Consider the following 23,165-nt stretch of genomic DNA (forward strand, 5'->3'; position numbering starts at 1 on the left):
TTAAGTTCCATAAAACAGTTAATAATGGGTCTCTTCTCCTATCAGGGTTTTATGTAAAAAGTTCTCTGGATTCAAAATAAAAATATCCTGGATCTGAAATTTTGTAATGAATATACCCCCAATAAATAAAGAGAGGTTCAAAAATATTCAACACTTAGAAAATTTTGAGTTAATATGAAAAGGTTGTTCATTTGTTATTTTTGTTCTCTCTCTCAGAATGTTCTATGAGAAGGAAAAACTCAATTCTTCCCAATATAAGGTGAAAGACAAGAAGAATGGGGCCTTATAGTTTAAGAAAATAGATTATATGGAAATTCCATTTTTTTAAAAAGTCATAATAAATATTTTAAAACCGTGTTAACTCCTCCAAAACTTTCTATTTGGTAGCTAATACCAAAATCCAGAAGCACAACATGTTATGAACTAACCTAACTCCCATACATCTGAAACTTTTGCCAGTTGAGATGGTTTTTTCATTTTATCACATAAAAAATTAAATTTTCCCAGTATCTTGCTAGACTCTTTTTATTTTTCTATAAGGCAATATTTATACCTTTGAAAGTATGAGTATTATATTTGGATCTCTGGATACCTCAATTTATAAGGATAAGTTTTTATAGTAAATGTTTTAGTAACAGATTTCTTCATGTTCTTTTATTTTTAAAATTTGTTCAAATAGCACACTAGTGAAATTTCTAAATGTTTATTTAAAATTCTAAATGATTCAAGTAGTTGAAAAGTAAAACTAGAAATCCAAAATTGTTCAGTTTCACGACTGGTAAAACCCACAGCTTAAGGCATAATTATAATATTATACATGTATATAGAAATGAAATGCCCTAAACAGAATTATTATAATTAATTTATTTTAATCAAACCCTGAAAGCAATTCCAAATGCAAAGAGAATATCCATTCAGCTAATACTCACAAGGCTAAGTTAAGTATAAAAGACAGTGGTGATATGAAATTGATTGAGCAAATTTAGACTTCCAAACTGTGCATTTTCATGTGGTGTTATTTATAAATATAAATGTGCTTAGATATATTACATATTTTATAATTTGACATAAACTTGGCAAAGTATATGTTTTGGAGAAATTCTTAAATTTGCATATTAGCAATCTCATGTATCTAATTCTATATAATAAGAATGAATGCTTCATGGCACATGATTAATTCTTATTATATATCATACAAGTTATATGTAATTATATATTATGTTTTATAAAATTTATATTATATATACTTGGAATTAGATTTAATCATATATCATTATTCATTTTATTTGGTTAAGTCCAAGATGACAGCAGTAAAGCAGGCATAGACACTCATAAGCACTTTGATAAGAAAGTTAATATGCCATAAAAGACTTTCAGTCTAACTCTGTTTTATACTTTGAAGGACTGCGTTCAACCAAATCCTCTATCATTAGTTTTTTCAAATGGTAATCAGGTGGGTCTTGTTTATTATACTAGAGAACAAAAATCTGGAATCTGTCAGATTCTTTATCTGTGGATTGATTTGAAGTATTATGTTTGTATTGTTGAGACAGAAAAGTTCTGCACACAAGGGGGAAAATAAGAAAGAAAGAAAACACATTTACTTTTAAAAAGATGAACAAGGCTTTATTGTTATGAATCCCCGTTTATTTTTCCTGATCAAACACTGGAAGTTTTATTTATGCTTAATAGACTGCATTTGGCATGTCTAAAAATGACAGAAGTGTGAATTATGAATGACCTTCAACCTATGCAGGAAGTTGTAATAATTGAAATAATAGAGAAATATACTCCCAGCAAAATCTGTACTGAGAGAAAACCTTTTCTGGCTATTGGTGTCTTTTCACTTTGAAGTTAACAGTTGATTTCTTCCTCTTCCAGCTCCCAACATTTGGCCTAAATGCTTTATTTTCTATACCTTCATTCAATGTACTTTCTGAAGACAAGGAAAAGCTGAATGGAACTTCAGCAATTGGAGGGTGGGTAGGAGAGGAGGTAGGTAGCCGTTTGCATGTTTGAACAAAGTCAGCATTTCATATGGACATATCTGTCAGTCTTGGTACTGCAGAGAGGTGGCATCAAGTCTACAGATGCAATATATGCATTAGGAAACATAGTCTGGACCCTGATCTATCCATAGTAATGTGGGAAACTCCAATTCAGGAATGATGTAAATTTTAATAGGAGTATCTGCAGGAAGGATCCTATTATACATTCTGAGCCTAATTAATAAGAGGTAAAGAGAAGTGTCTTCAGCAGAGATTGATGACTGAACATAAATTTGTTCAACACTATGGAAGCTTTATCATGGCTAAGCATTGCCAAAGCAAATCACCCTTAGTTTCTCCAAAGAAAAAGTATCCCATATTTGTCTTCAGGGTCACAGTCTAAAGACAAGAAAATATTAATTGAAAAAGATCAAGTACTGCCTTGCTATATCCACTTCCTAAATGAAAAATATGACTCCATGAGACCAAGATTATCTTTGGTGTGGAAATTTTTTCTTCTCCACATCTTTATCTCTTTGTCAGTAACATGAAGAGAAAACCAAGTATAACTTATTGAATGAAACAAAACAGAGAGAGAATTGTTAGTTCTAGTTTGCATAAATAGGGCAATTGATAAAGATGCACATTATTATACACGAAGCTTACAGTGTACCCAGCCTGAAAGCCTTGCAAGATGTCTCCTTAAATAACCTCTGAGGGTCTATCTACAGACCCCCCCAAAATATCCATTAGCCACCTGTCTTTAATGTGGTCATTTCATCTGACTGTATAAAAACTGATGTTCATTTTGAATGGTTTCCAAACCTTTGGGAAGAGTTCCATCATTACATTACAAAGAAGTTAAAAAGATCATCTTTGGTGTTTTACTTGGCTGGAGGCTTCTTTTGTGTCCTTGACCAAAACATTATCCTCCTTCATGGCTTGTAAAGCATTCTTATGACTTTTATATGCCCTCCCAGAAATAGTTACAGTCTATTGTGTATGTGATGCTTTGTGATCTTCCTGAATGAAAGGCGATATATACATGCAAACACTAACTATTTAAAATGTACACTTAATACTTCAGGTCACCCTCTCTTTCAACTTATGCAGTTTGTGAATCTTAACAAAAATCCTAGTGTTATGTCAGTGTTGCATCCTAGGTATTGTTACATGAAGGAAACTTCATTGGGGCAGGGGATGAGGTGATGTTTGTTTTATGATGTAAAAATCAAATGGCAAACTATGTTTGAAAGAGTTTCATCTTCAGGTGAAGGAAGTAACTTGTCAGCCAGACAACATCCCCCCAAAGTCAGCTTAGGCACTGTTCACAAAGCCAGTCTCTGGGTATTGCCAGCTGGCATTCATCTTAAAACAGCAGAGCATAACTTTGGTATAAAAGTGGAACTTGACTTAAAAGCAAAGCAAAGAAAATGCCCAAAGCCAATAATAACTTTAACATCAAAAGAAGTGGTACAAAATGTGGACAGATACCCTTGTAAAGGAAGAGCAAATTAACAAATTACCTGACAGTAGACACAAACATTTTAAAAAAGTGTAAAGAGGGTAACAAATTACATTTTTGCAGTATATATAGCTAATCTACCTTGCTGTTTTGCACAAATTGTACTAATCGAAAGATGCAGGAAAGTGGATTTTTTTCATAGGAAAATCCAAAGAAAATAATAATTGAGCCCATAATAAGCTCACAATAAAATGCTGTTCTAGTGTCACAGCAGTCTGATATAATCATTCACGTGGACCTAAGGAGAGCGAACGCGGGGTGCCACATCAGCTAGGATCGTCCTGGAAGCAGTTAAAACTTTATAAGGTAAAGCACAAACGAGAACAATGCCTGTTCCAACTGAAAACACTGTAGAGTCTTGTTGCCGTTCATTAACCACAAGGGAGCTGGCAGAATCCTTAAGTGAATTCTGACTTTGTATTCTCTGAGGGGCACTCATTCTTCTGTAACTCATTTCTTCAAAATATACATCAGGCATTAGATAATCTCTTATCGACACATTTCTTTTTATTTAGAGTGAACAGCAGACTTCTCTTATTCTACTTAGTAAATACCAGCTGTCAAGGGCCTACTTAAAAATGAAAGGACTTATCACCTTGTGTAAATGACAAGATTAATAATGTCTTGGGTTTCTGAGAACTTTATTCTACTCATAGACCATGTTAGGGCAGGCCAGGAGTTTGAATAAAATTGTGTTCCTTCTTATGGTACAGAATACACACACACTTACATATACAAAACATTATCCCAAAGTACTCGCCCAGATCATTCTAACTATCAGTGGAAAGGCAGATTTCATTTAAGTCTAAAAAGTCAACTTACATAAATTGTATTAATTGTAAGTGGAAAGGCAGGTCTCATTTAAATCTAAAAAGCCAACTTAGCTAAATTGTGTCTTAGTGACTCTCTGATTATTACCAATATGTTTTCACTATGAAGATGTATTAGAGTAAAGCTGTTGTGTCCGGAGAACTATTCCATAAGTACCCAAACTTTGTGAATCTATTCAAACATGAGAACTGGCCTTGTCTGAGGTGGATGGGGGTCTATGGGTAGGTAGCCCTGGTTCTGATCCAGGCGAAGGGTATATGTGGGGTCAAAAGGAGACTTATCAAAGGATGGAGAGAGAGGTGAGAACAGGGTGAGACCGACCAAAGCTAAAGCAATGAGTTATGTCCACCAATCAAAATGGTTTGTAAAAGTAAGACAGCTACAAGACTTTAAAGGAAAGAATATCTAAATAACTAGTTTTCCTTAAAAAAAAAAAAACAGTATATCATGTAGATGTTTGGTTTACTTCACATTAAACACATAGGTGCTTCTGTATGTAAATGAAACCTCTGAATAATGAAAAAAAACATTTTTATGCTTCCTCTCTATATTGGTCCTCTTGAGGACCTAGTCTGGAAAGAGATTTCCTTAACCAACTCTCTGCTTTTGCTCCTACCCTGCTCTGCCTTTCAGGGCCAGTTCTTGCTCCTGAAAGCAACCAAGGATAATTTCAGGTTGTTAGAATGTAAATATTTAAGCATTGTCTGTCTCAGTAAAAATTTCCAGCTAAACACCGTGCCACAGCCATAGACCTATGTAGCATTGTAGAGAAACTTTAAGGGAAAAATAATTAGAATATTAAGGATAAAGAGACTTGGGTATCTTTAATGGATCTATTATTTTATGACTTGAGTGTGACTGTGACTCAATTGACTAGTGTCTTTGGTATAGCTTCTTTCATAGAGATAAATTACTGTAGTTAATACATTTTTTCAGGGGTGAATAAAGATATCAGTCAGAAGCCACAGCTACTTAGAAAGTATGGTTTAGCAGTGATGTCAATGTTTTCAGAATGTGTATCTCCAAAAACATCACTGCAATAATTTTGGAAGCATGAAATGAAAGAGACGTCTAAAATCACAAAACTTGAGTCTTTCTAGGCAGCACTGACAAGAAAAAAAGCTGCCACAAAGCTCATTCTGTCTGAAAAAAAAAATCTGAAATGAAATAACTCACAGAAATCTACTGGAAAATTTAAACTCAGGAAAATTTCCTTAAATAAAATGCTGGTAGAAAGGCATGGGGAAAGTGGTAACTGGGTGGCTTTCATTTTTATTTTTTTCTGATACAAAATAGATTACATCTTTTATCAACTTTACTTAAAAACCAAAATCCATGCTGTTTCTAGAACTTCTTCACCCACAAAGAAATCAAATACAGGTTATCCAGCATACAACATTTTGACTGTCCTTCTACTATCAAACTGTATTATAATCTTAGCAAGCACATTTATTTTCTTTAATATGGCTCCTCCATATCATTAAAAACTGATCTGAATTGATTAAACTTGATCTTTTAACATTAGAATTTTAAAAAATATGTATCTTTGAAAAAGTAAAGTACAATTTATACACTCTTGTTTTGTCCTGGGTAATCTTTTTATTTCTTTGTTAGATGACCTAATTATTACCATGACTAACTTGTTTGTAATTGAAAGCTTCATCTCAAATTCCGTTTTTTTTAGAGTCCAGGATTTATACCTGTCTTGCTCTAAAATTCACTTGATAAACTTTATCCGTATCTAAAAATCAGAGCAAAGAGAAACACTTTTTATAATTTCTTGTAGAGCGTTCCATTTGCTTTTGTGTTAGACAGGTGAGTTGATGTCATTAATGCTTAATAATTACTCCTATACCAGGGTCTCTCTCTATAGCTAAATATTAAATAATACCTCCCACAATGGGAGTGTTCATTATGTGATGAGTTGTGCTTATTCACCATTTGGCAGCTCCTATTCCTCATGGAAAAGAGAGCAAAAAACAGACCTAGAGAATCTCTTTAGTCAGCTCTTTTATCATTGTACCTAGTCCAACATTCACATTTCAAAGCTGTCTAGAATTGCTAGTTTTAATTGGATTTTAGAATATTCATATGTGCTTATAGGTGAATATGCTTATAATATATGCATATACTATTTGGGTGTCTCTTCCCTTTTGTCTTGTCAATTGGGCTAAGAGTGATTGTATACATCTACACGTATCATACAAATCTGACTTTTACCTCTGACTTTCCTCCCTTGTTGTTTATGGATGAATTTACTTGAATTTCACAATTATATTATTTGATATGCATTCTGTTAGCATCTTAGATTTCTGTCAGCATAAGAGTTAAAAATTACCACTTAAGAAAAATGTGTGTCTAATATTGTCCTTGTCTGTTTTCCCAGATTAAGTATTTTCTCTGATTCTTTAGTCAAAATAAGTAAACACGCTATTCATTAAGTGATAAAACTGGCATATTTTCTTTTGAAAACAATGGATTTTACAATGTATATTTCAAAAGTAACTATGGTAAAATTATAAATGCCTACTCTAATGAGTAGCCTAATTCATAGTGAGAAACAGGAAAACAGTTTCCCTTTGCAATCAAGATTCCCAATACGAGTACATTTATTATAAAACACTACACACATAAATATTAAATGAAAAAAATGGCTGCAAATAGACTTAGATTGGCTACAAGTCCCGTTCTTAAATCATCTTTTCACGGATTCTACAACAGTTTTATCTGTCTAAGGAAATAGCTTCCATTGTCAATAAATATGAACAGCAAACAATTATTATGATATGATTATATTATTTCATCTTAAAGCTATCATTTGAGGTCCTCCAGTTCCTTTTGTAAGGAGTATAACATTAATTCACTCACAATACCTATGTATTTCCCACATCTACAGATAGTAGGTACTCAAAAAATATCTGTTGTTGATGGTGACAGTAACTCATATGATAGACGGAATATTTTCTGTTCACAATCAATAGCTAATTTAATAATGTTTTCCCTTGTCAATAATTCCTCTTGTTTTCTTATAGCAAGGAGAAAAAACAATTGATTGGTTTATTATTTTTGATATATGTTGAAGATTTTTAAATGATTTCCATTTAAACCTAATTTTACAATTTACTACCTCTTACACCATTTAGTCAGTAAAAATTATCCGGTAGCTGGTAAGATGCCAAAGAATAATCTCATAATAAGGAATGAAATAGAGTCTTAGACCAATTGACAGTAGCTTTATTTAAGTTTTCAATTGGAAACATTTAATTTAAACTATTCTTCTTCTTGATGGTGATTTCATAGTAGATTTGCCAAGCAACCACTTCAATATGGTCTTTGAAACATATTTGATTTAGGAAACCATTGGGTTAAGAGAAATAAATGATTATAACATAATTAAATTCTAACTCAACAATGTTTATAAAACAAAAATGGGCTGAATTTCTTGTTATTTTAGGTATTGTCATATTATATTATAAGATTCATAACCTAATTTTATTAAGTGTAAAATATGTTTCACGATATTTTCATGATCTTTATTTCACAGTTATTGTTATTAAAGTCAACCTCACTGCATGGTCCTCCATAATGTCACAAAGCAGTTTCCAGCAGGGTTATTTTTAAACTTTTTAACATATACCAAAAAAAGTATTTTAATTAATCTAAAAGTAAGTGTTCTCATTTATAATTAGGCAAATCAATATAAAATGCATAATTAGATAAGACCACACTGATACTATGCATATACATTTCAAATAAAACCTATATAACATTTCAAGTATATCACTTCCAATTTCTGCATAAATTCACAAGATGTTCTTGATTAGCTCAATACCTTTTATGAATGTACCTACTATGATAGCAAAGAAAAACTGAACGGTAGGCAGTAATAATACTCAGTTTTTAAATCAGTCACACCAAGAAAACTGGTGCATTTATGAAGGATACTAGTATAAAGTGAATAGACTACCCAAAGAATGTAAAGAAAGTAGTACTAAATATGAATTTGTTCTGCATTTTACTTATATTTGTGCATTATCTTTCACAATATCAACAAACAGGCCACAAGGGTCTACTGCAGCTCACTGTTATTTTTATTCTTCAGGCTCCAATGATACTTTTGTGCTCTCAAGGAAAGACAAGAAAATCTTTACAACATACCTGATCATTTATCTGGCATGCAACGAGGTTGTGCTGATCATAACAGCCAGCGAATCTAATGTACTTGAGCCAGCTTCCAACATCTGGTTGACTGGCATCTATGCAGAACTTCACATTGTAAAATTCATCTAAGATCTGGAGGGAAGAAGATGAGAACAATCAATTGCCATATTGGCCCACTCATTAAAATAATCAGTTGTTTGAAAATATTTCATTGAAATGTATATTCCTTCTTTGGATCTTTAAAAAAAGTCAGATCACAAGCACATTAATAGAGGGGAAATGAGAAGTTACCTTGACAATGACAACATACTGCTTTTTTAAAAAGGAATAAAGCACTTGCAATTTGTTACAAAAACTGATTAATTGGTTTCAAAAATGCTTATTTTCATATGCATAAATTAGTGCTAATTTTATCCAATGTGATTTTTGCAAAAAATAATATTGAACAGCATATATTAACATAATATTTCGAAACATTACAGTCAATATTTCATATTCGTATAGTCTCATGTAAGCATATATTTTCACATTTTTGCACTTTAATTTAAAAACTTCCATCTAAATTTTTTTTTCATGGTTAGCATCTCATTACCATGAAACAATTAAATCACACTCTTAATTGAAGGAGATAATAAGATTTGTCTTATAGGTGCTTCCAAACCAACTAAAGAAAAACAAATTAAAATAATGAATTCGGAAACACTCGTGCAAAGTATGGCAAACTCAGGTTTTAGTTAACACATGTCAATGCATGTTTCAATATTTTGTCTAGTAAGCAAAATAAAGCTGGCTCCTTGTGAACAAATAAAAAATATATTAAAATACTGTAATGAACTGCCATCATTAGGTATACTTGTATCTTGTTATTTTTCATGAAATTTTACATTTGGCCCATCTAAATGTTAATCATTAGTTAGGACACACTAAACAAAAATTGAAGAGGGAAACTTCCATTTTTAAGATCATGTGTACTTAAACCAAGCTATTCTGATTCACTAACAGCAATAATGTCTTAAACATCAATATTAAAAGCTGTAGAGTTGTTGACCTGATGGAATAACTACAAAGGATGGTAATGTTATGTCAATCAGTTAATACAAACGAGGAAGTTTCCTATCAAAGACTAAGCAATATACCTAGAACAAAAATTATTGAATTAAATAACTTCTACAGATCTCTGCTGTATGCATAACCACATAAAAGTTAAAATTAAACTCTTGAGTACTGAGACCAAAAGCAATTTTGCATAGAATTCAGGCAATCACCCAATTGCAGATTCAAGTCATTAACTCACCATATACTTCAAGAAAAACCCAGTGCTCCAAGGGCTTTAGTCAAGAAGCCCTATGAATAAGCCTTTGGCCATGAGGAAATTGAAGGGCAATAAGTCGTCCCAAAATTTAAAAAAGAAAAATCGAACATAAGATAGGGATATTATTAAACACACACACACACACACACACACACAGAAATCAAACTCTTCTTTTTCAAGGATGCCTCTTCACACTAACAACGACAGAAGTGTACACTTAAATATCCTTTCTATTAAAAGGACAAATTCTAAAAATTTGTTATCAATAAAATTACAAACTTTGAGATGCTTCTTCAACTCTCAGTGCTGAGTAACTCAAATGGCAACTTGAGATTTCCCCCCATCCCAGATGTTGAAAAGGTACATAAATAATAGCAATGCACATTTTTAAATAGTAAAAAGTTGGAGTTTGTTGCTGGGTTTTGTTGGTTTGTTCAGTCTGTTTGGTTTCTGGTTGATCTTTTGCTGTTTGTTTCCTTGACTGGCAAAAAAAAGAAAAAAAAGAAAAAAAGAAAAAGAAAAGGCAGTTCTCCTGACACACCAAAGAAATATTTAATAAAGGACATAGAATAAAGCCAGTGAAATGCAACACTAATTCCATTTCATATTTGCAGAGAGATGTGGAAAACTTGTTAATTTCAAAGTCAAGAAGCATCCATCCCCTTAGCTTTCAAGCATACCCTTTCACAGGGGCAGGGAGTTAAGTATTACATACACTGCACATAAAAATTGTAGGTGTAATTTTATTCCGTGTTAACATTATTAGCATTGCCACTGTCAACAGCAAAATTAATTTTTAAAAAGGTTCATTTCCAAAGAATGTCTTTTTACATAATCTGTTATACGATTATTCAAAGATTTCACCATCATATTAACATTCTTCCTCTCAATATTCTTGCCCCAAGACAAAAGCTTAGCTTTCTCCAGAAATGTTTGCCCCCTGGGTGAATTATTCACTTTTGATTTGCTAGCAGAACTGCATTTGTCTCCCAAATGTCTTAATCGTGTCGGAAATCTCGAATAAAATAAAGTAACGACACATCTTCAGTCATTTCATATAACACACTCCTGTGTTTTTAAAAAGCTGTCAACCTCCAAAGATAGCTTAAAAAAAAAAAAAACCCTTTAGGTAGACTTTAGAGAAAGGCCCTTTCAAAAAACCAACAGCAAAAGGAAAAAAAAAAAAATCCCCACAATCTAGCCAAAGGGTCCGAATGTGACTTTCTCGCGAAGAAGCACACGATGTTGGACAGCAAAGCTGTTACTTGGCAAGGTGGAACTGGGCCGAGAGCGGCTCCAAAGTCGCGTGGCCAGTGCCAGGAATTCAGATTTTGGCAACCGCACCTTGTGCGTCCCCGAAACCGACGGACAGAGACACACGGAGGGAGGGGAAGGAGGAGAAGAGCGCAAGGAAAAGAGGCCGACAAGCCGGCAGAGAAACCCACCGAAGGCCGGACGACCCACCCCGGAGACGTGTCCAGACCGCACCGTTTCGCAGGAGGAACAAGGAAATCGCCCGGCTTAGCAACGTAGATAAGCAGCAGGGCTCCGCGAGACTGCGGGCGAGGAGGAAAGAAGGCTGGGGGCGGGGGGCGCCCGTAGAAACGGTGCCCCGGCAGGAAACTGTCCGAAGTGACAAACTTTCACATCGCCCAGACTTTTTTTCCTTTTAAAGTGAGGAGTTCTCTTACCTTTAGATTTCTATGGCCTCAACTCAGCAATAATAGGCAATCACAGAAGAATCAAAATAAACAAAATAAAATAATCAGCAGCCCCCAGCGCTCCTGCACGAAAATCCTTTCAAACGATCCCGAGCAACATTTCGAGATGTTTAAAAATAATAATAATAATGTTTTAAAAGCCTCGCGTCTCGATTTCCAAATGGGTCTCTGACAACTTTGTCCGTCTCTAGGATCTGCTCTCCAGGACCACGCGTTTCGGATTTATTGTCCGCCAACAGTGTATTTTTAATACAAGAAATGAAGTCTTCTTTCGTCTGGGTGACCCGGGTTTGGTGTGTTTTGGCTTTTTCCCCCTTCCTAAATGAGCTCGGAGCTATTCCTTCTGGTTCACATCACCTCCCTCTTTTCTCACTTTCTCTTGCTCTTATCAGCCCGATGTGTAATGAAAGTTATCTGAAACCCACTAAAACTTCTACTTCTCCTTCCCAGTTCCAATGGGGGAAAACAAGCAGGAGGAGGAGAGTTTGAAAAGGTGGGGGGCCTGGGGAGGCGAGGGGAGCTCTATCCCCCTTTCAGATCCTCCGCAGCGCCTTCGCGGGTCCTGGACCCTCACGGGATCGTCCCCTTTCGCAACTCCAAGCTCAGCCGCCGGGTTTCTATTTCATGAACTGTCTCTTTAAAGAGGATCTGCTCGGCCATCCAGAAAGAACCCGGGGCGAGGGAGAAAGGGAGCTATCTCCCGCCGCCCAGAGTGATCTGATCGGAAGCCAGACGGGCTCCTCTTTTAAATTTTTAAAGTGACAGCAGCCTCCTCTGGCGGGAGAGGTCACAAAAAGGTCGCCAAGACCCAAGTCCTATAGGGACAGACTGATTATGGATGCACCATCCCCCTTAAACATGTAGATTTCTCCGGGTAAACAACCAATGGGGAGATCTCGCCAGGCAGGATTTCTTTCCCCAGGGAAATAGCCTCTGTTTCGATGTCTTGAAAGCACAAGTGTGGTGTGTGTGTGTGTGTGCGCGCGCGAGTGTGTGTGTGCATGTGTGTGTGTGAGAGAGAGAGAGATGGGGGATGGGAGGGATGGGGAAGGGTAGAGAAGTGCTTTCAGGGGTGTGAGGGTGTGTGCACCGAGGCAGGAGGGGGCGGGGGTAGGGGGGAGAGGTAGTGCTGGAGTGGGGAGGATAAAGCTTAGGGTATAGGGACGCTAGTTCAGACTAAATATAAATAGTTTAGAAATTCTCAGAAAACAGCAACCTCAAGAGTGAAAAGTTGACATGTACATTTCCAGTTTTCTGCTAAGCATTAAAAAAATTTTTTTTAATTGAAACTCATACTCTAATTTATTCCCTTCATTCTTGTAGCTAGGTCAGAGGAAGGGCGTGCAAAATTTTCAAACCATATTTTTCTTTAAAGATATTTTAAAATCTGAAAAATTATTGGCATATAACCCGCCCAAACAGCGTATTATGGGTTTAGAGAGATTGATGACTATCTGGTGAGTCTTTGCCATTTTATTTGATACATTAATTAAAACACCTTGAACGCCAAAACGTGCAATAAGCAATTTGACAACTCAGATTATTTTTGAACGTTTAACATCATAAATGCTGCTTTTAGTAATCCGTACTATCCTATGTTTAATAACTTTCTAATATACCTTGGGTACATTTAAACCAACACATTGTAGAAAAGACATTGGAAGAAAGAATACAGGGGATACATAGCAAAATAAAAGGGTCTACAGATTTATTCATGGCCAACTTTGTAAGATTTAGTAAATCCCACTGGCTAAATGGAAGTAAACGCGTTTTTATCACAAAACTCCATTCATAAAAACAAATGGACAAAATCCAACTCCCCAGCTCAACAATGGAAAGTTAAGCAAAGTAAGCGAGTCTAGGGACACTTGCGGGGGAGAGGTGGGGCAAGAGGGGCTGGAAAGTGTGCTGACGGTTAAACTTTAGCTGCAAACGGGATAACACAAGTGCCACCCACTTTTTGTTTTCTCCAAGTGTAAATAAACGTGTAAATCCAGTAGAACTATATTTTCCCAAAATATTGATTTAAAAACAAAAATAGTAGCAAAAGGGAGGGATTGGGGGAGAGAAAATGACAAGAGGTGGTGACTAATTTGTTTCGGTGGCCTGTTATCTGTGACATTGAACTGTTATTTCAGATAATGGCCATTGTTTGAGAGAAAATCGCACAGCAGTGGTAGGTAGGACAGGAAAAATCCTTTGTAAATAACCTAAAACCCGGTCAGATATTCCCATAGAGTTGGGCGCTTGAGAACCTTTAAGAGCTCCTGGTTCGTGGCCATTGATTTCCTGCCCTCCCTCAACTTGCCCATTGTCGGAGCTTTCTTTTTTCTTTTTTTTTTTTTTTAATTTAGCCATAAATTGGACCGGCTCGAGCTATGAGCTCTTCTATTTTCTTCCTGTCAGGATGAGGGATTTGTTTTATGATGCATTGTGTATTAAATACAAGTAATCTGGGGAACCGATTGCTTCAGACAGTGCGGCCTGATCAGGGGGTCTGGGAGCTCAGCGCCCCAACCCCTGCCCCAACCCTGCGGCCCCCACCTCCTTGCCCTTTACAAAACTGCTTTCAAAACGAGGAAACGTCGGTAGGCAAACAAAAGGTCGTGTGGAATCATTGGCAGGTCCTGGCTAAATTAGGATTTCATGGAAAGGGCCTCCGAGTTTTTTCCCCTATATTGGCTTCGGGTGGGGGGAGGCGGAGCGACTTTCAAGGTCTGGATACTTGCAGGTACGGCAGGACGCCGGTAGATGGCATTGCGCTCCGAAATAAAGCGCAGCGCCGGCGGCTCCAGCCACCCAGGTGAACCCGCCTCTGCCCGCCAGGCGCCGGCAACACAGCTCTGCCTTCCGCCTCGCCCCGCCGTTCCGCGTCCTCCCGAGCTACGAGAGGAAGGCACACTGCAGTCCAGGCATGTAGACATCAGCCTGAGAGAAGGCTATTCCTACGTCTGAGCTTCTCTTCCCCAAATATAACCAAGAGTGAACGCTTACCCTCCGAGACCTTGGAAGATGTACCTAGAAGAATGGAGAATTCATTGCATCATCATTATTATTATATTAATATCATCATTATCGTCATCATCAGTCTTGTTCTCCACTGAATAAATTGTGAAAAAGACTAAAGGAAATCATCAGAAGGACCTGGGCAAAGGAAGCTAACAAAACACTAAATCTTAATGTCTCTCTCTTTCTCTCTCTCTCTCTCTGTGTGTGTGTGTGTGTGTGTGTGTGTGTGTGTGTGTGTGTCTGTCTGTCTGTCTGTCTGTCTCTCCCCTCTCCCCCACCCCATCCCACTCCCTTTCTCCTTTGGGTATATAACAATAACTTCATGTAAAGGCAGAGTCATCTCACTTTTTCTTCACACAACTTAAAGTTTAAAGATAGGGTTCTGAAATCCCACAGTAGTTAGACTGGCCTTGTTTCTCATGAAAGGGCCTTCTTGCTATTTAAATAAGAATTATTTAGAAGACCTGATCCATCTTCCCCAATAAGTGAATGAAACAGGAAAGAAGGTTAGAGGAAAAGGTTTTTGCAACGGGCTTGCTTCTTCCCCTGTTAGCTTGCTTTCCATCAGAAGGTTTCTAAAACAATAAATAAATACAAGGAGCCAAATACCATCACCAATTCCCTTTATTCCTTGGGATTTCTGGTGAAATCTGTTTACAGTAGTTCCCAGTTACAAATTAATCTGCAAAAGCCGCTGTCTGCTCAGCAGTAATCAGTAACATGCGTGTTCTGCAGTGTTTAGCACTGCCCTTGAAATGGGCTATTAAAAATAATGGTTTTACTATAATCTCAAACCAGCTTTAATTTGCAAACATGTATCAGGACAGATGATCTAAATATTAAGGGGATGGAGTAGGAGAACAAACTAAAACAAATGTATAGCTTCGGGGAAAGAAGAAAATGGAATGATTCATCAGTGATGTTTAAAAAGAGAACCAGATTTTAAAAACATTTTTCCAGAAGGAATGATTATTTTTTCTTTCTTGATCTGTTAATTGTTGTTTACCAGGAAAAGGGCATTGGAAAAATATGAGGGTTGAGTGTGAGCTGATAGATTTTCTAGGAGTTGTAAAGATCCCCCTTTGGCTGATGGCAGGGCTGGGGTGGGAGAGGTTAATGTGTTTTCTTCCTGGTTTGAAAAGGGCATAAACCCTCCTCAGGCCCCTTCCTTCCTTCCCCAGCTGTGTGGATTGCAGAATCTTTAAAAAGCCCAAAGATTTCCAATAAGGCCACTGGCTCTGCCTTCATTGTGTAACTGTTTATTTAAAATAAGTCAATATATTAGTTAAAGCAGTAAGAAGTTAGTGCTCCAGTATTCAAGTGATTCCCACAAGACTGTAAACTGATGCCTCTTTTAAGCCTTAAACTTCATGGTCGTCCCAGAAGTAAAAGTTCTGCTAATGGAGACCCTATGGGCATGGTACATTCCAGCACATCATTAAAGGAAAGAAAAGCAGTCCAGCCAAAGCCAGATGAAATGACTGCACTGTCCACTTTTAATAGGCTTCCTGTGGACAAACAGCACTGTAACACTCTGCAGAGGACAATATTTAAAAACAAGACAACTTGCTGGCAGTTTTCAATACCGTAAAGTTAATAAAGTATGTTCCCATTCACCCTGACATTATGTTTTTAGTTTATAGAGGAAGGCACTTTATAACCTCAGTCTAAATTCCCTTAATTCTGCAGCTTTGGGTTTCTTGAGGTGGCTAAATATACACTAAACTCCAAGCCTAACATCTTTGTTTTAACTCTATTTTTTTGTAGCTTTTCAAGAACGTACATGTGCATTTTTACATTTCTCAAGTGGAGTTTTATTCATGGAGATTCTGTTAAATCCTGTTTCATACAGTTCATGTCAAGAAGCATGAAAGAATCTGAGAAATTGACATTTAGCTGAACAATAAGTGCCTGCTAATTAAATTAGCTTCGTGTATAGATATTGATGTGTGTTTAAAAAGAAAATCAATGCTTCCTTTTCCATGTCAGAATAGGATTTTGTAAAATCTTACCTAACCTAACTGACACAAAGATAAGAAATAATGTAAGTATGTCTTTTAGGACTCAAGAGACTTCCCACTGATTCATATATAAATATTTCTCCCAATTTGTCTTTCTCCTACTCCTCTAAATTCTCTACCACCCACAATTTCTTTTCCCAAATCTTTTTATTTAATAGAGTAAACTTTGTAATGAAGCATGACCTTTAGGCAAGATAAACTAGATCAGAAAGCCATGAAATCTAAGGTGATATTCTGTTTAATTTTAATAATTTCTATTTTTTAATTTAATAAGTATTTTGCAAGCTTGGTTCTCTAAGCATGAATGTGAATTCTGTGATGCTTTGATCAGACAGATCCAGTGAAACAGTCCAGCACAATACAAATTTACCAACAAAAATGCTGTGACTGTCCGTAGCCCCACACACATATCACAACTGCACTGAAGAGAGATTACTTGGTGGACTCTGCCTTTTTTTATTTTTTTTTAATTATTATTATTTTTTATCTATTGGGGTGTGCTGTTAGAAAAGAGGAAATTAAAGATAAAAAAATTTAAATAAAAAATTTCCCTTGGTCTGGAAATGGGCCCGACTGAAAGCATGTTAATCTCCACCTCAGTAATTTGGTTCTCCAGGAGAAGACAGAAGCCCTGCTGCTGTGCCCTGCACTTCATAAATCACATCTTTATGTGGACAAGGTCAGGGCACCTAACAGCTCAGACATGGGCCTTTGCAGTGGCTCGAGGATTCAGGCATGTTTACTCTCCTATTCGGCTCTCCGAGGAGTAGTCCAGCACGCTTCTAATTACTTTTGATTATTTTCATTTGCTGGGGTCAGTCTGGCTTGCCAGGACTGCTGGAGGGTTGATTTCCTACAAATCTTGATGTCTTTGTAGGACGGCACTGTGTGCGTTCAGAATTAGCACCCCGTTATTGTCCCTACAGCATGGGATCCTTCATAAATAGACATGGTGATAACAAAAGTTTCCCCAGTGAACCATTACCTACTTCCTTTCTTATTAATTAACTATACAAGCATAATCACCTAGCTGATCTTTCTCCAAAATGCCAAAGATTTTAACAGTTTAATATTTTATAGTATATTTGGCCAGAATGAGAGCAGATTTCTTTTTTGCTTCTATTTTAAAATATATTTAGTAACAACTAGCAGCTCTTTGGAAACTAAGATGAAGTACTTTGCTGAAACAACCGCTCTGGTGAATAAATTATTATACTCAAAGTTTTATTTTTTAAACTCCAGTTAAGGTTGCCATATTTAAAATATTTTTTGCTGGACTATTTTGATGTGTTTCAGTCCTAAGCTATGATGCTGCGTGGTTAATGCACAGCAACAAATTTATACCAAGTTTAAATGAAAATATTATGATAAAATAAAAATGTTAATAAAATACTGTAAAACTTTGGTAGCAAAATAGAGACAATAGAGAAATATTTCCCAAAAGTAGGGATGTTTAACTCTTTGATGTGTATTTATTACAAGATATATTCAAGAAATAAATGATGAAAAATAAATACAAAAACTGAGACATTCACAAAAAATGCATAACATATCAATCTGGTTGTTCAGACAACTGGTATTTTTATATCACTAGGAAAAATTTACTATTATCTTTTTATTTTATAAAAGATAACTTTGCTTACAATTATCATTAGTCTCAAAAGGTGAAATCCCTCATTCTTTTTAACTTCGGACTAAATTAGTGAGGTAGTAAGTGCTTTTGGAAAAAACCTCAACTCTATAAGGAATTCATTTTTCATTATTTTATTAATTTTAATTAATTCAATCTTTCAATATAGTATTTAGCACATTATGCAATAACTCCAGGGTCAGATTCTTCCCTCGAGCTTTAGATACACCATCTAAGAGTGCTTTTAGACTCATAATCTTGTGGGGAAAGTTTGTTGGAAGCTTGATTTTCCTCCTCTCTCCACGCCTAGCTGTGTACCTTTGGGTAAGTCACTTAACCTTTGAGTTGGTTTCCATGACAGTTTCATAATATCAGACTATTACGAGTGTTGGGAAAATAAATTGGGTAACGTGAGTGTGAACTGTCCTGAGTTCATGGGAACAGGTCAAAATACTATAAGTTTCACAGTATTTGTGTTTGTGTAATGGGTTACAGTAAACTTACATACATGCACAATGAGGAAGATAGTCTGGCCTATACTTTGGGGAACAGCAAAGTGTAAGTATTTTTGTATCCTCTTTCTTCCATTCCAGTGTCAGTTGCCCTAATCCTTACCCTGACCTTGGAAGGGAAGAATTTTAAGAAAAATGTTTTTTTTCTCTCAAGCTGTGCTACCCATGAAGATGTCCATCTCTGTCTGGCTTGCAGCTGAGTTTGTTCTGTTCTACCCACTGTGTTCTCTGCCAATCAGTAAGAGAGAGTATTCTGTAGCAAAGGTGGAATACCATTGAGTTCCAGAGCCCTAAAAACGAGGGTAGGAACACACACACACATCTTGGACTAGTTTTAGGTCAATATTTGTTACCAAGGCCAGGAAATTTATTCTCTACAATGTCTCCTGGTAGACAGACTTTAAGTACCAAGAGGGCAGGAATTGGGTCTATCTTTTTTGCCCCTGTTGCCCAGAGTCTACCATAATGCATGACATCAAGTATTTAGTAGATGTTTGTTGAAAAAAAATGGATCAGGTCCTTCCTTGACTTCCATTCTCACCTAGTTTGAATGCCTAATTTGGATGCCTGTTACCTCTAGTCTGAATTATTGCAATGATCTCCTGCCAGATCCTCTGACCACCATTCACTCTCCCACCAGTTTAAAGTCCTTGATGTTAATCCTCCCAACCATCTGCTGTTACTTATTCCCTTGCTCACAGTTTTTCAGTGAGTTCCGATTGCCTAACAATTCAGTATAAATTCATTCCATTTTTTTTGAGAATTCAATGAGGCAATGTAGGTAAATCACTTAGAATCATGAAGAGGATATAGGATATAGTCAATAGAAAATAGCTATTATTATTGGTATTGCTATTATAATTTTAATTGCTATCATTATTATTGCTCAGCCTATAATTTATTTTGCCTTGGTTATCATAGATAAAATCTTATCTATACTTCTAAACCAACCATTTTTTATGCCTGCTGATTTTTACCACCCAGGCTTGATCTTTCCATCCTTCAACCCAAATTATCTGTGCTTCTCTCCTGGTTTATAGCCAGTTCTTCCTTACTTACAGGTGTGTCTTTAATGCTCTTGTCCTCCTAAGGACCATTGTAAGATTTTTAAGGACGGAATCAAGTTTTGTTCCTACTGATATCTTCAATAGCAGCTTTCCATCATAAACTAAACTGTCTTTGAGACTTTTTGTAAGAATAAATTAATTATGGCTAAATGTATGGGGAATTACTTTATTTACATCCAAGCAAAGTTGGTTATTTAACACTATTCCTCCTTAGGAATCAGTTGATGCAGTGATGATTCTTTTTCAGGGATTTAGAAAGGAATTCCTACCACTGCTGCCTCTCCAGATAGCACAATATTGCCATACTTGCCTTACCCCATGTTTCCATTTCTTCACCATCTCTCTCCTTTCTCTGGGCACAAATCCTGGACAGTATCTTGGACTCCTCTCCTTCCCTTGTCCCCAATAAATAGTCATTGGTTCAGTTGGTCTGTTAAACTGTTTCTACAGGGTGCTCATTTTCCCACTGGCACTGGTCTAGTGAAGGCTATTGCCCTTTTAGGCCTGAGTTTTTGTGGCATTTTTACACCAAACATTAGTCTTCCTAAAATAACAAAGTTATAACAATGCTTCGCTTTACCTAAAAACAAAAGGTAAAGAGCAAAAAACAGAAGAAAAACCGCACTAACAAAAACTCCAATGGATCCCAATTTGCTAGAAAATAAAGCCCCAATCCAAAATGCAATCTCCTCTTTTACAATTTGATATCAAATTTATCTTCTTTCTAGGCCCATTTCCTGCTTGTTTCCTCTACACAAATCTTTAGCACTGGTTAACAACTGGAAATATGAATAGAAGCTCTTGGCCCTTCAACTGTGCTGAGGTAGGTCCTTCACTTCTCTTACCTCTGATACTGACAGCATTCAGGAGATGAAACAATAGATCAAGTAGGCAAAGTGATAGTTCCATTCATCAAGCTCCTGCAAAGCCTTCCAGGCCCTCTTTCTTGAAATTTTTACAGTATGTAATATTAAAAGCATTCACTAATTAGTCATTATTCTTAAAATCGTTTGGGATATTTCTGTGATCAGCCAATCTACCTGTATACTGTTTGATGGCAGGAAACATCCTTCACACCAGCATTTTCTAATTGGTTATTAGAAAAGTTATTATCAGATATTCCCTGGAAATTGGTTCTGAGGTCAACTCAGAGAGCTAACTTCACCCAATGGATAAAGATAGCTCCCTCTTGGAGCTTCACAATGAGCACCAATGTGCTAAATACACTTAAGTCTAAAACTCTAAAAGTCTAGGAAGTCCTTTAGTAAAGAGACCTATTTGGCTTATTCGACCAGGCATCATCATAGGTAATTAAACTTATGTGAAAGCCTCTCTCCTCTTCCACTGGAACACCTAAGGAAAACAATTTTGTAAATAAAGTTTTATATTACTTTGTTTCAGAAAAGCATAAATATTCCCCATACATATATTTTTCTATCAACTGACTGTTCTCAACTCTTGATAAAAAAAGTCCCCACAAAACAGTCATAAATAAATAAAGACAAAATGAAGCTTCCACATTTTATTCAAATTGAAAGCATTTGGAAAGTCTATAAAGCTCACAAAGAAAGTAGGTTATCCGTAAACTCTAGCCAATCGATCCTTTGCCTGTAAACTATTACAATTGTATTTGAGTACACGGCCTGAGAACCTTCCAAAGGAATATATACAATCTCATTTCAAGATCAACCCACTTCTTCCTATCCTCCTCCATTAAAAGTCCTTCCAAAGCAGAGATTTTTACCATGGGCATATTCACATGCAATGTTTTATATTATTTAGACTTTTCTTAATAAGATTTGGCATTATCTAGATATGCATTTCCCTAGGAGAAAGAAAAGCAGCAGTGCAATCTCCATCTAAGGATGCCTGAATTAAACCTTTAAGAATTCACCTTTTTTCCAGTTTTTGATATTAGATTCATGTGTTATGCCTGCCCATGACTGTCTAACCACTAAACTAACTGGACATTAAATCAGATGGCATACAAAATTACAGGAATTTGATCTTTAGATAAACCACAAACCTTGATGAACTAATGTTGTTCCAGATGAATTAACTCATCCTGAGAAACAGAACATTTCATAGGAGCGACCACACAGTCTTCTCTGCAAAGAACATTAATGGCTGTGATTAATTTGTGTTCTATTGAACGTGCTTGCTTCTATTGAAAGTACACCTAAAAAGGTGTATACTAAAGGAAGGAAGAAGGCTTAGTCAGGCAATTCTGGCCTCAGAATAATTGCCCCACTCCAAATCTCTGATGGTGGATGCTGCATATTACTTATACTTGGTTATGATGTCTGTTACAGCGTTAAGAAACAATGAATGTGTTAAGTCATTATCAATGATTTCATGAAACATTTATCCTTTCTCTATGTTGGAAATCCTAAAATTTCATTTCACTATTTCAATGACTGTAGCCAAACACTTAAAAAATAAAGTAACAACACTACAGAGCCAGAAAAGTATGTTTAGTTTATAATCCATTTAGTGAGTGTCACATCTTATGATACATATCAAACGGTAAAATGTCAAAATATTCCAATAGCAATTAAAGTACCAATACAATCTCTATATCATTGTGAAAATATGGACATTGATTTCAACTGTAGCTTTGAAAATATCTTTCTGTAAATGTTGTTGAGTAAATTCTTCAACTTCAAATAAAATCTTAATATAGCCTGTCTATAGACTCCAGAATTAAGTACTGGTCAACTTCCAAGAAGCAGATTCTCAAAGGTATTTGTGTTTTCTATGTAGTTCTTGGCTGGAAAACAAATCCAAATTTGCTAACACAGTGCCCTACAACTAGAAGGGGGGATGCCAGAAGGGACATGAATGGAAATACTTAAAGAGGAAAGAAAAATATGCACCCTGATTCACACATAATTTCTCTCCACATATAATCTGGACTGCCAATTTATAAATAAACCATAGAGCTGGATCATGATGTGGAGAACATTGAAATGATGAGCCTAGGAAGGTGATTGAAATGACTACAGGTTTAACATTTTAAACTCATACTTTTGTCTAATATTACATTGTGCCTTATACAATTTTATATTCCTCCACCCCACATCCATTCTACAAGAGCTGGAGAGGTTCAAAATTTCTCAAAAAAAGTGTTGATTAATTAAATTTACATGATTCACTGTTTTAGCTACGTAACTTTTAAAAAATGTGGTGGTGGTTATCGTCCCTGGAGAAATTACCATAAAACTGTTTATCATTGTCCGTATATAATCTCCTTGTTAATCAGTGTTGGAAGATTTCAAGAAGGTCATTATAAAAGTCTTCATAAAATATATTTTGCTGAATTTTAATCTTGGAAAACACAGTGAAGTCACAACATATACACGTTCAAGACTTACAACTATTACAAACA

General features: G+C 35.9%; 1 protein-coding gene across 19 annotated transcripts in view; it reads right to left on the minus strand.

Moving 5' to 3' along the window:
* Positions 1 to 23,165, minus strand: part of MECOM (MDS1 and EVI1 complex locus) — a 580,330-nt gene that overhangs the window by 53,061 nt on the left and 504,104 nt on the right. For 8 of the 19 annotated variants that reach the window (XM_016942279.4, XM_016942276.3, XM_009446819.5 and 5 more), the window contains exon 3: positions 8,503 to 8,637. In XM_016942279.4, coding sequence (XP_016797768.1) covers positions 8,503 to 8,637 — 135 coding nt within the window. Of the gene's footprint in view, positions 1 to 8,502; positions 8,638 to 9,799; positions 10,972 to 11,262; positions 11,425 to 11,508; positions 12,286 to 23,165 lie in introns of those variants that run through there. The other 11 variants (XM_063806372.1, XM_063806369.1, XM_063806368.1 and 8 more) reach the window with 8 other exon arrangements.

Source organism: Pan troglodytes, chromosome 2 (genome assembly GCF_028858775.2).
Source record: "Pan troglodytes isolate AG18354 chromosome 2, NHGRI_mPanTro3-v2.0_pri, whole genome shotgun sequence".
Taxonomy (NCBI): Eukaryota; Metazoa; Chordata; class Mammalia; order Primates; family Hominidae; genus Pan; species Pan troglodytes.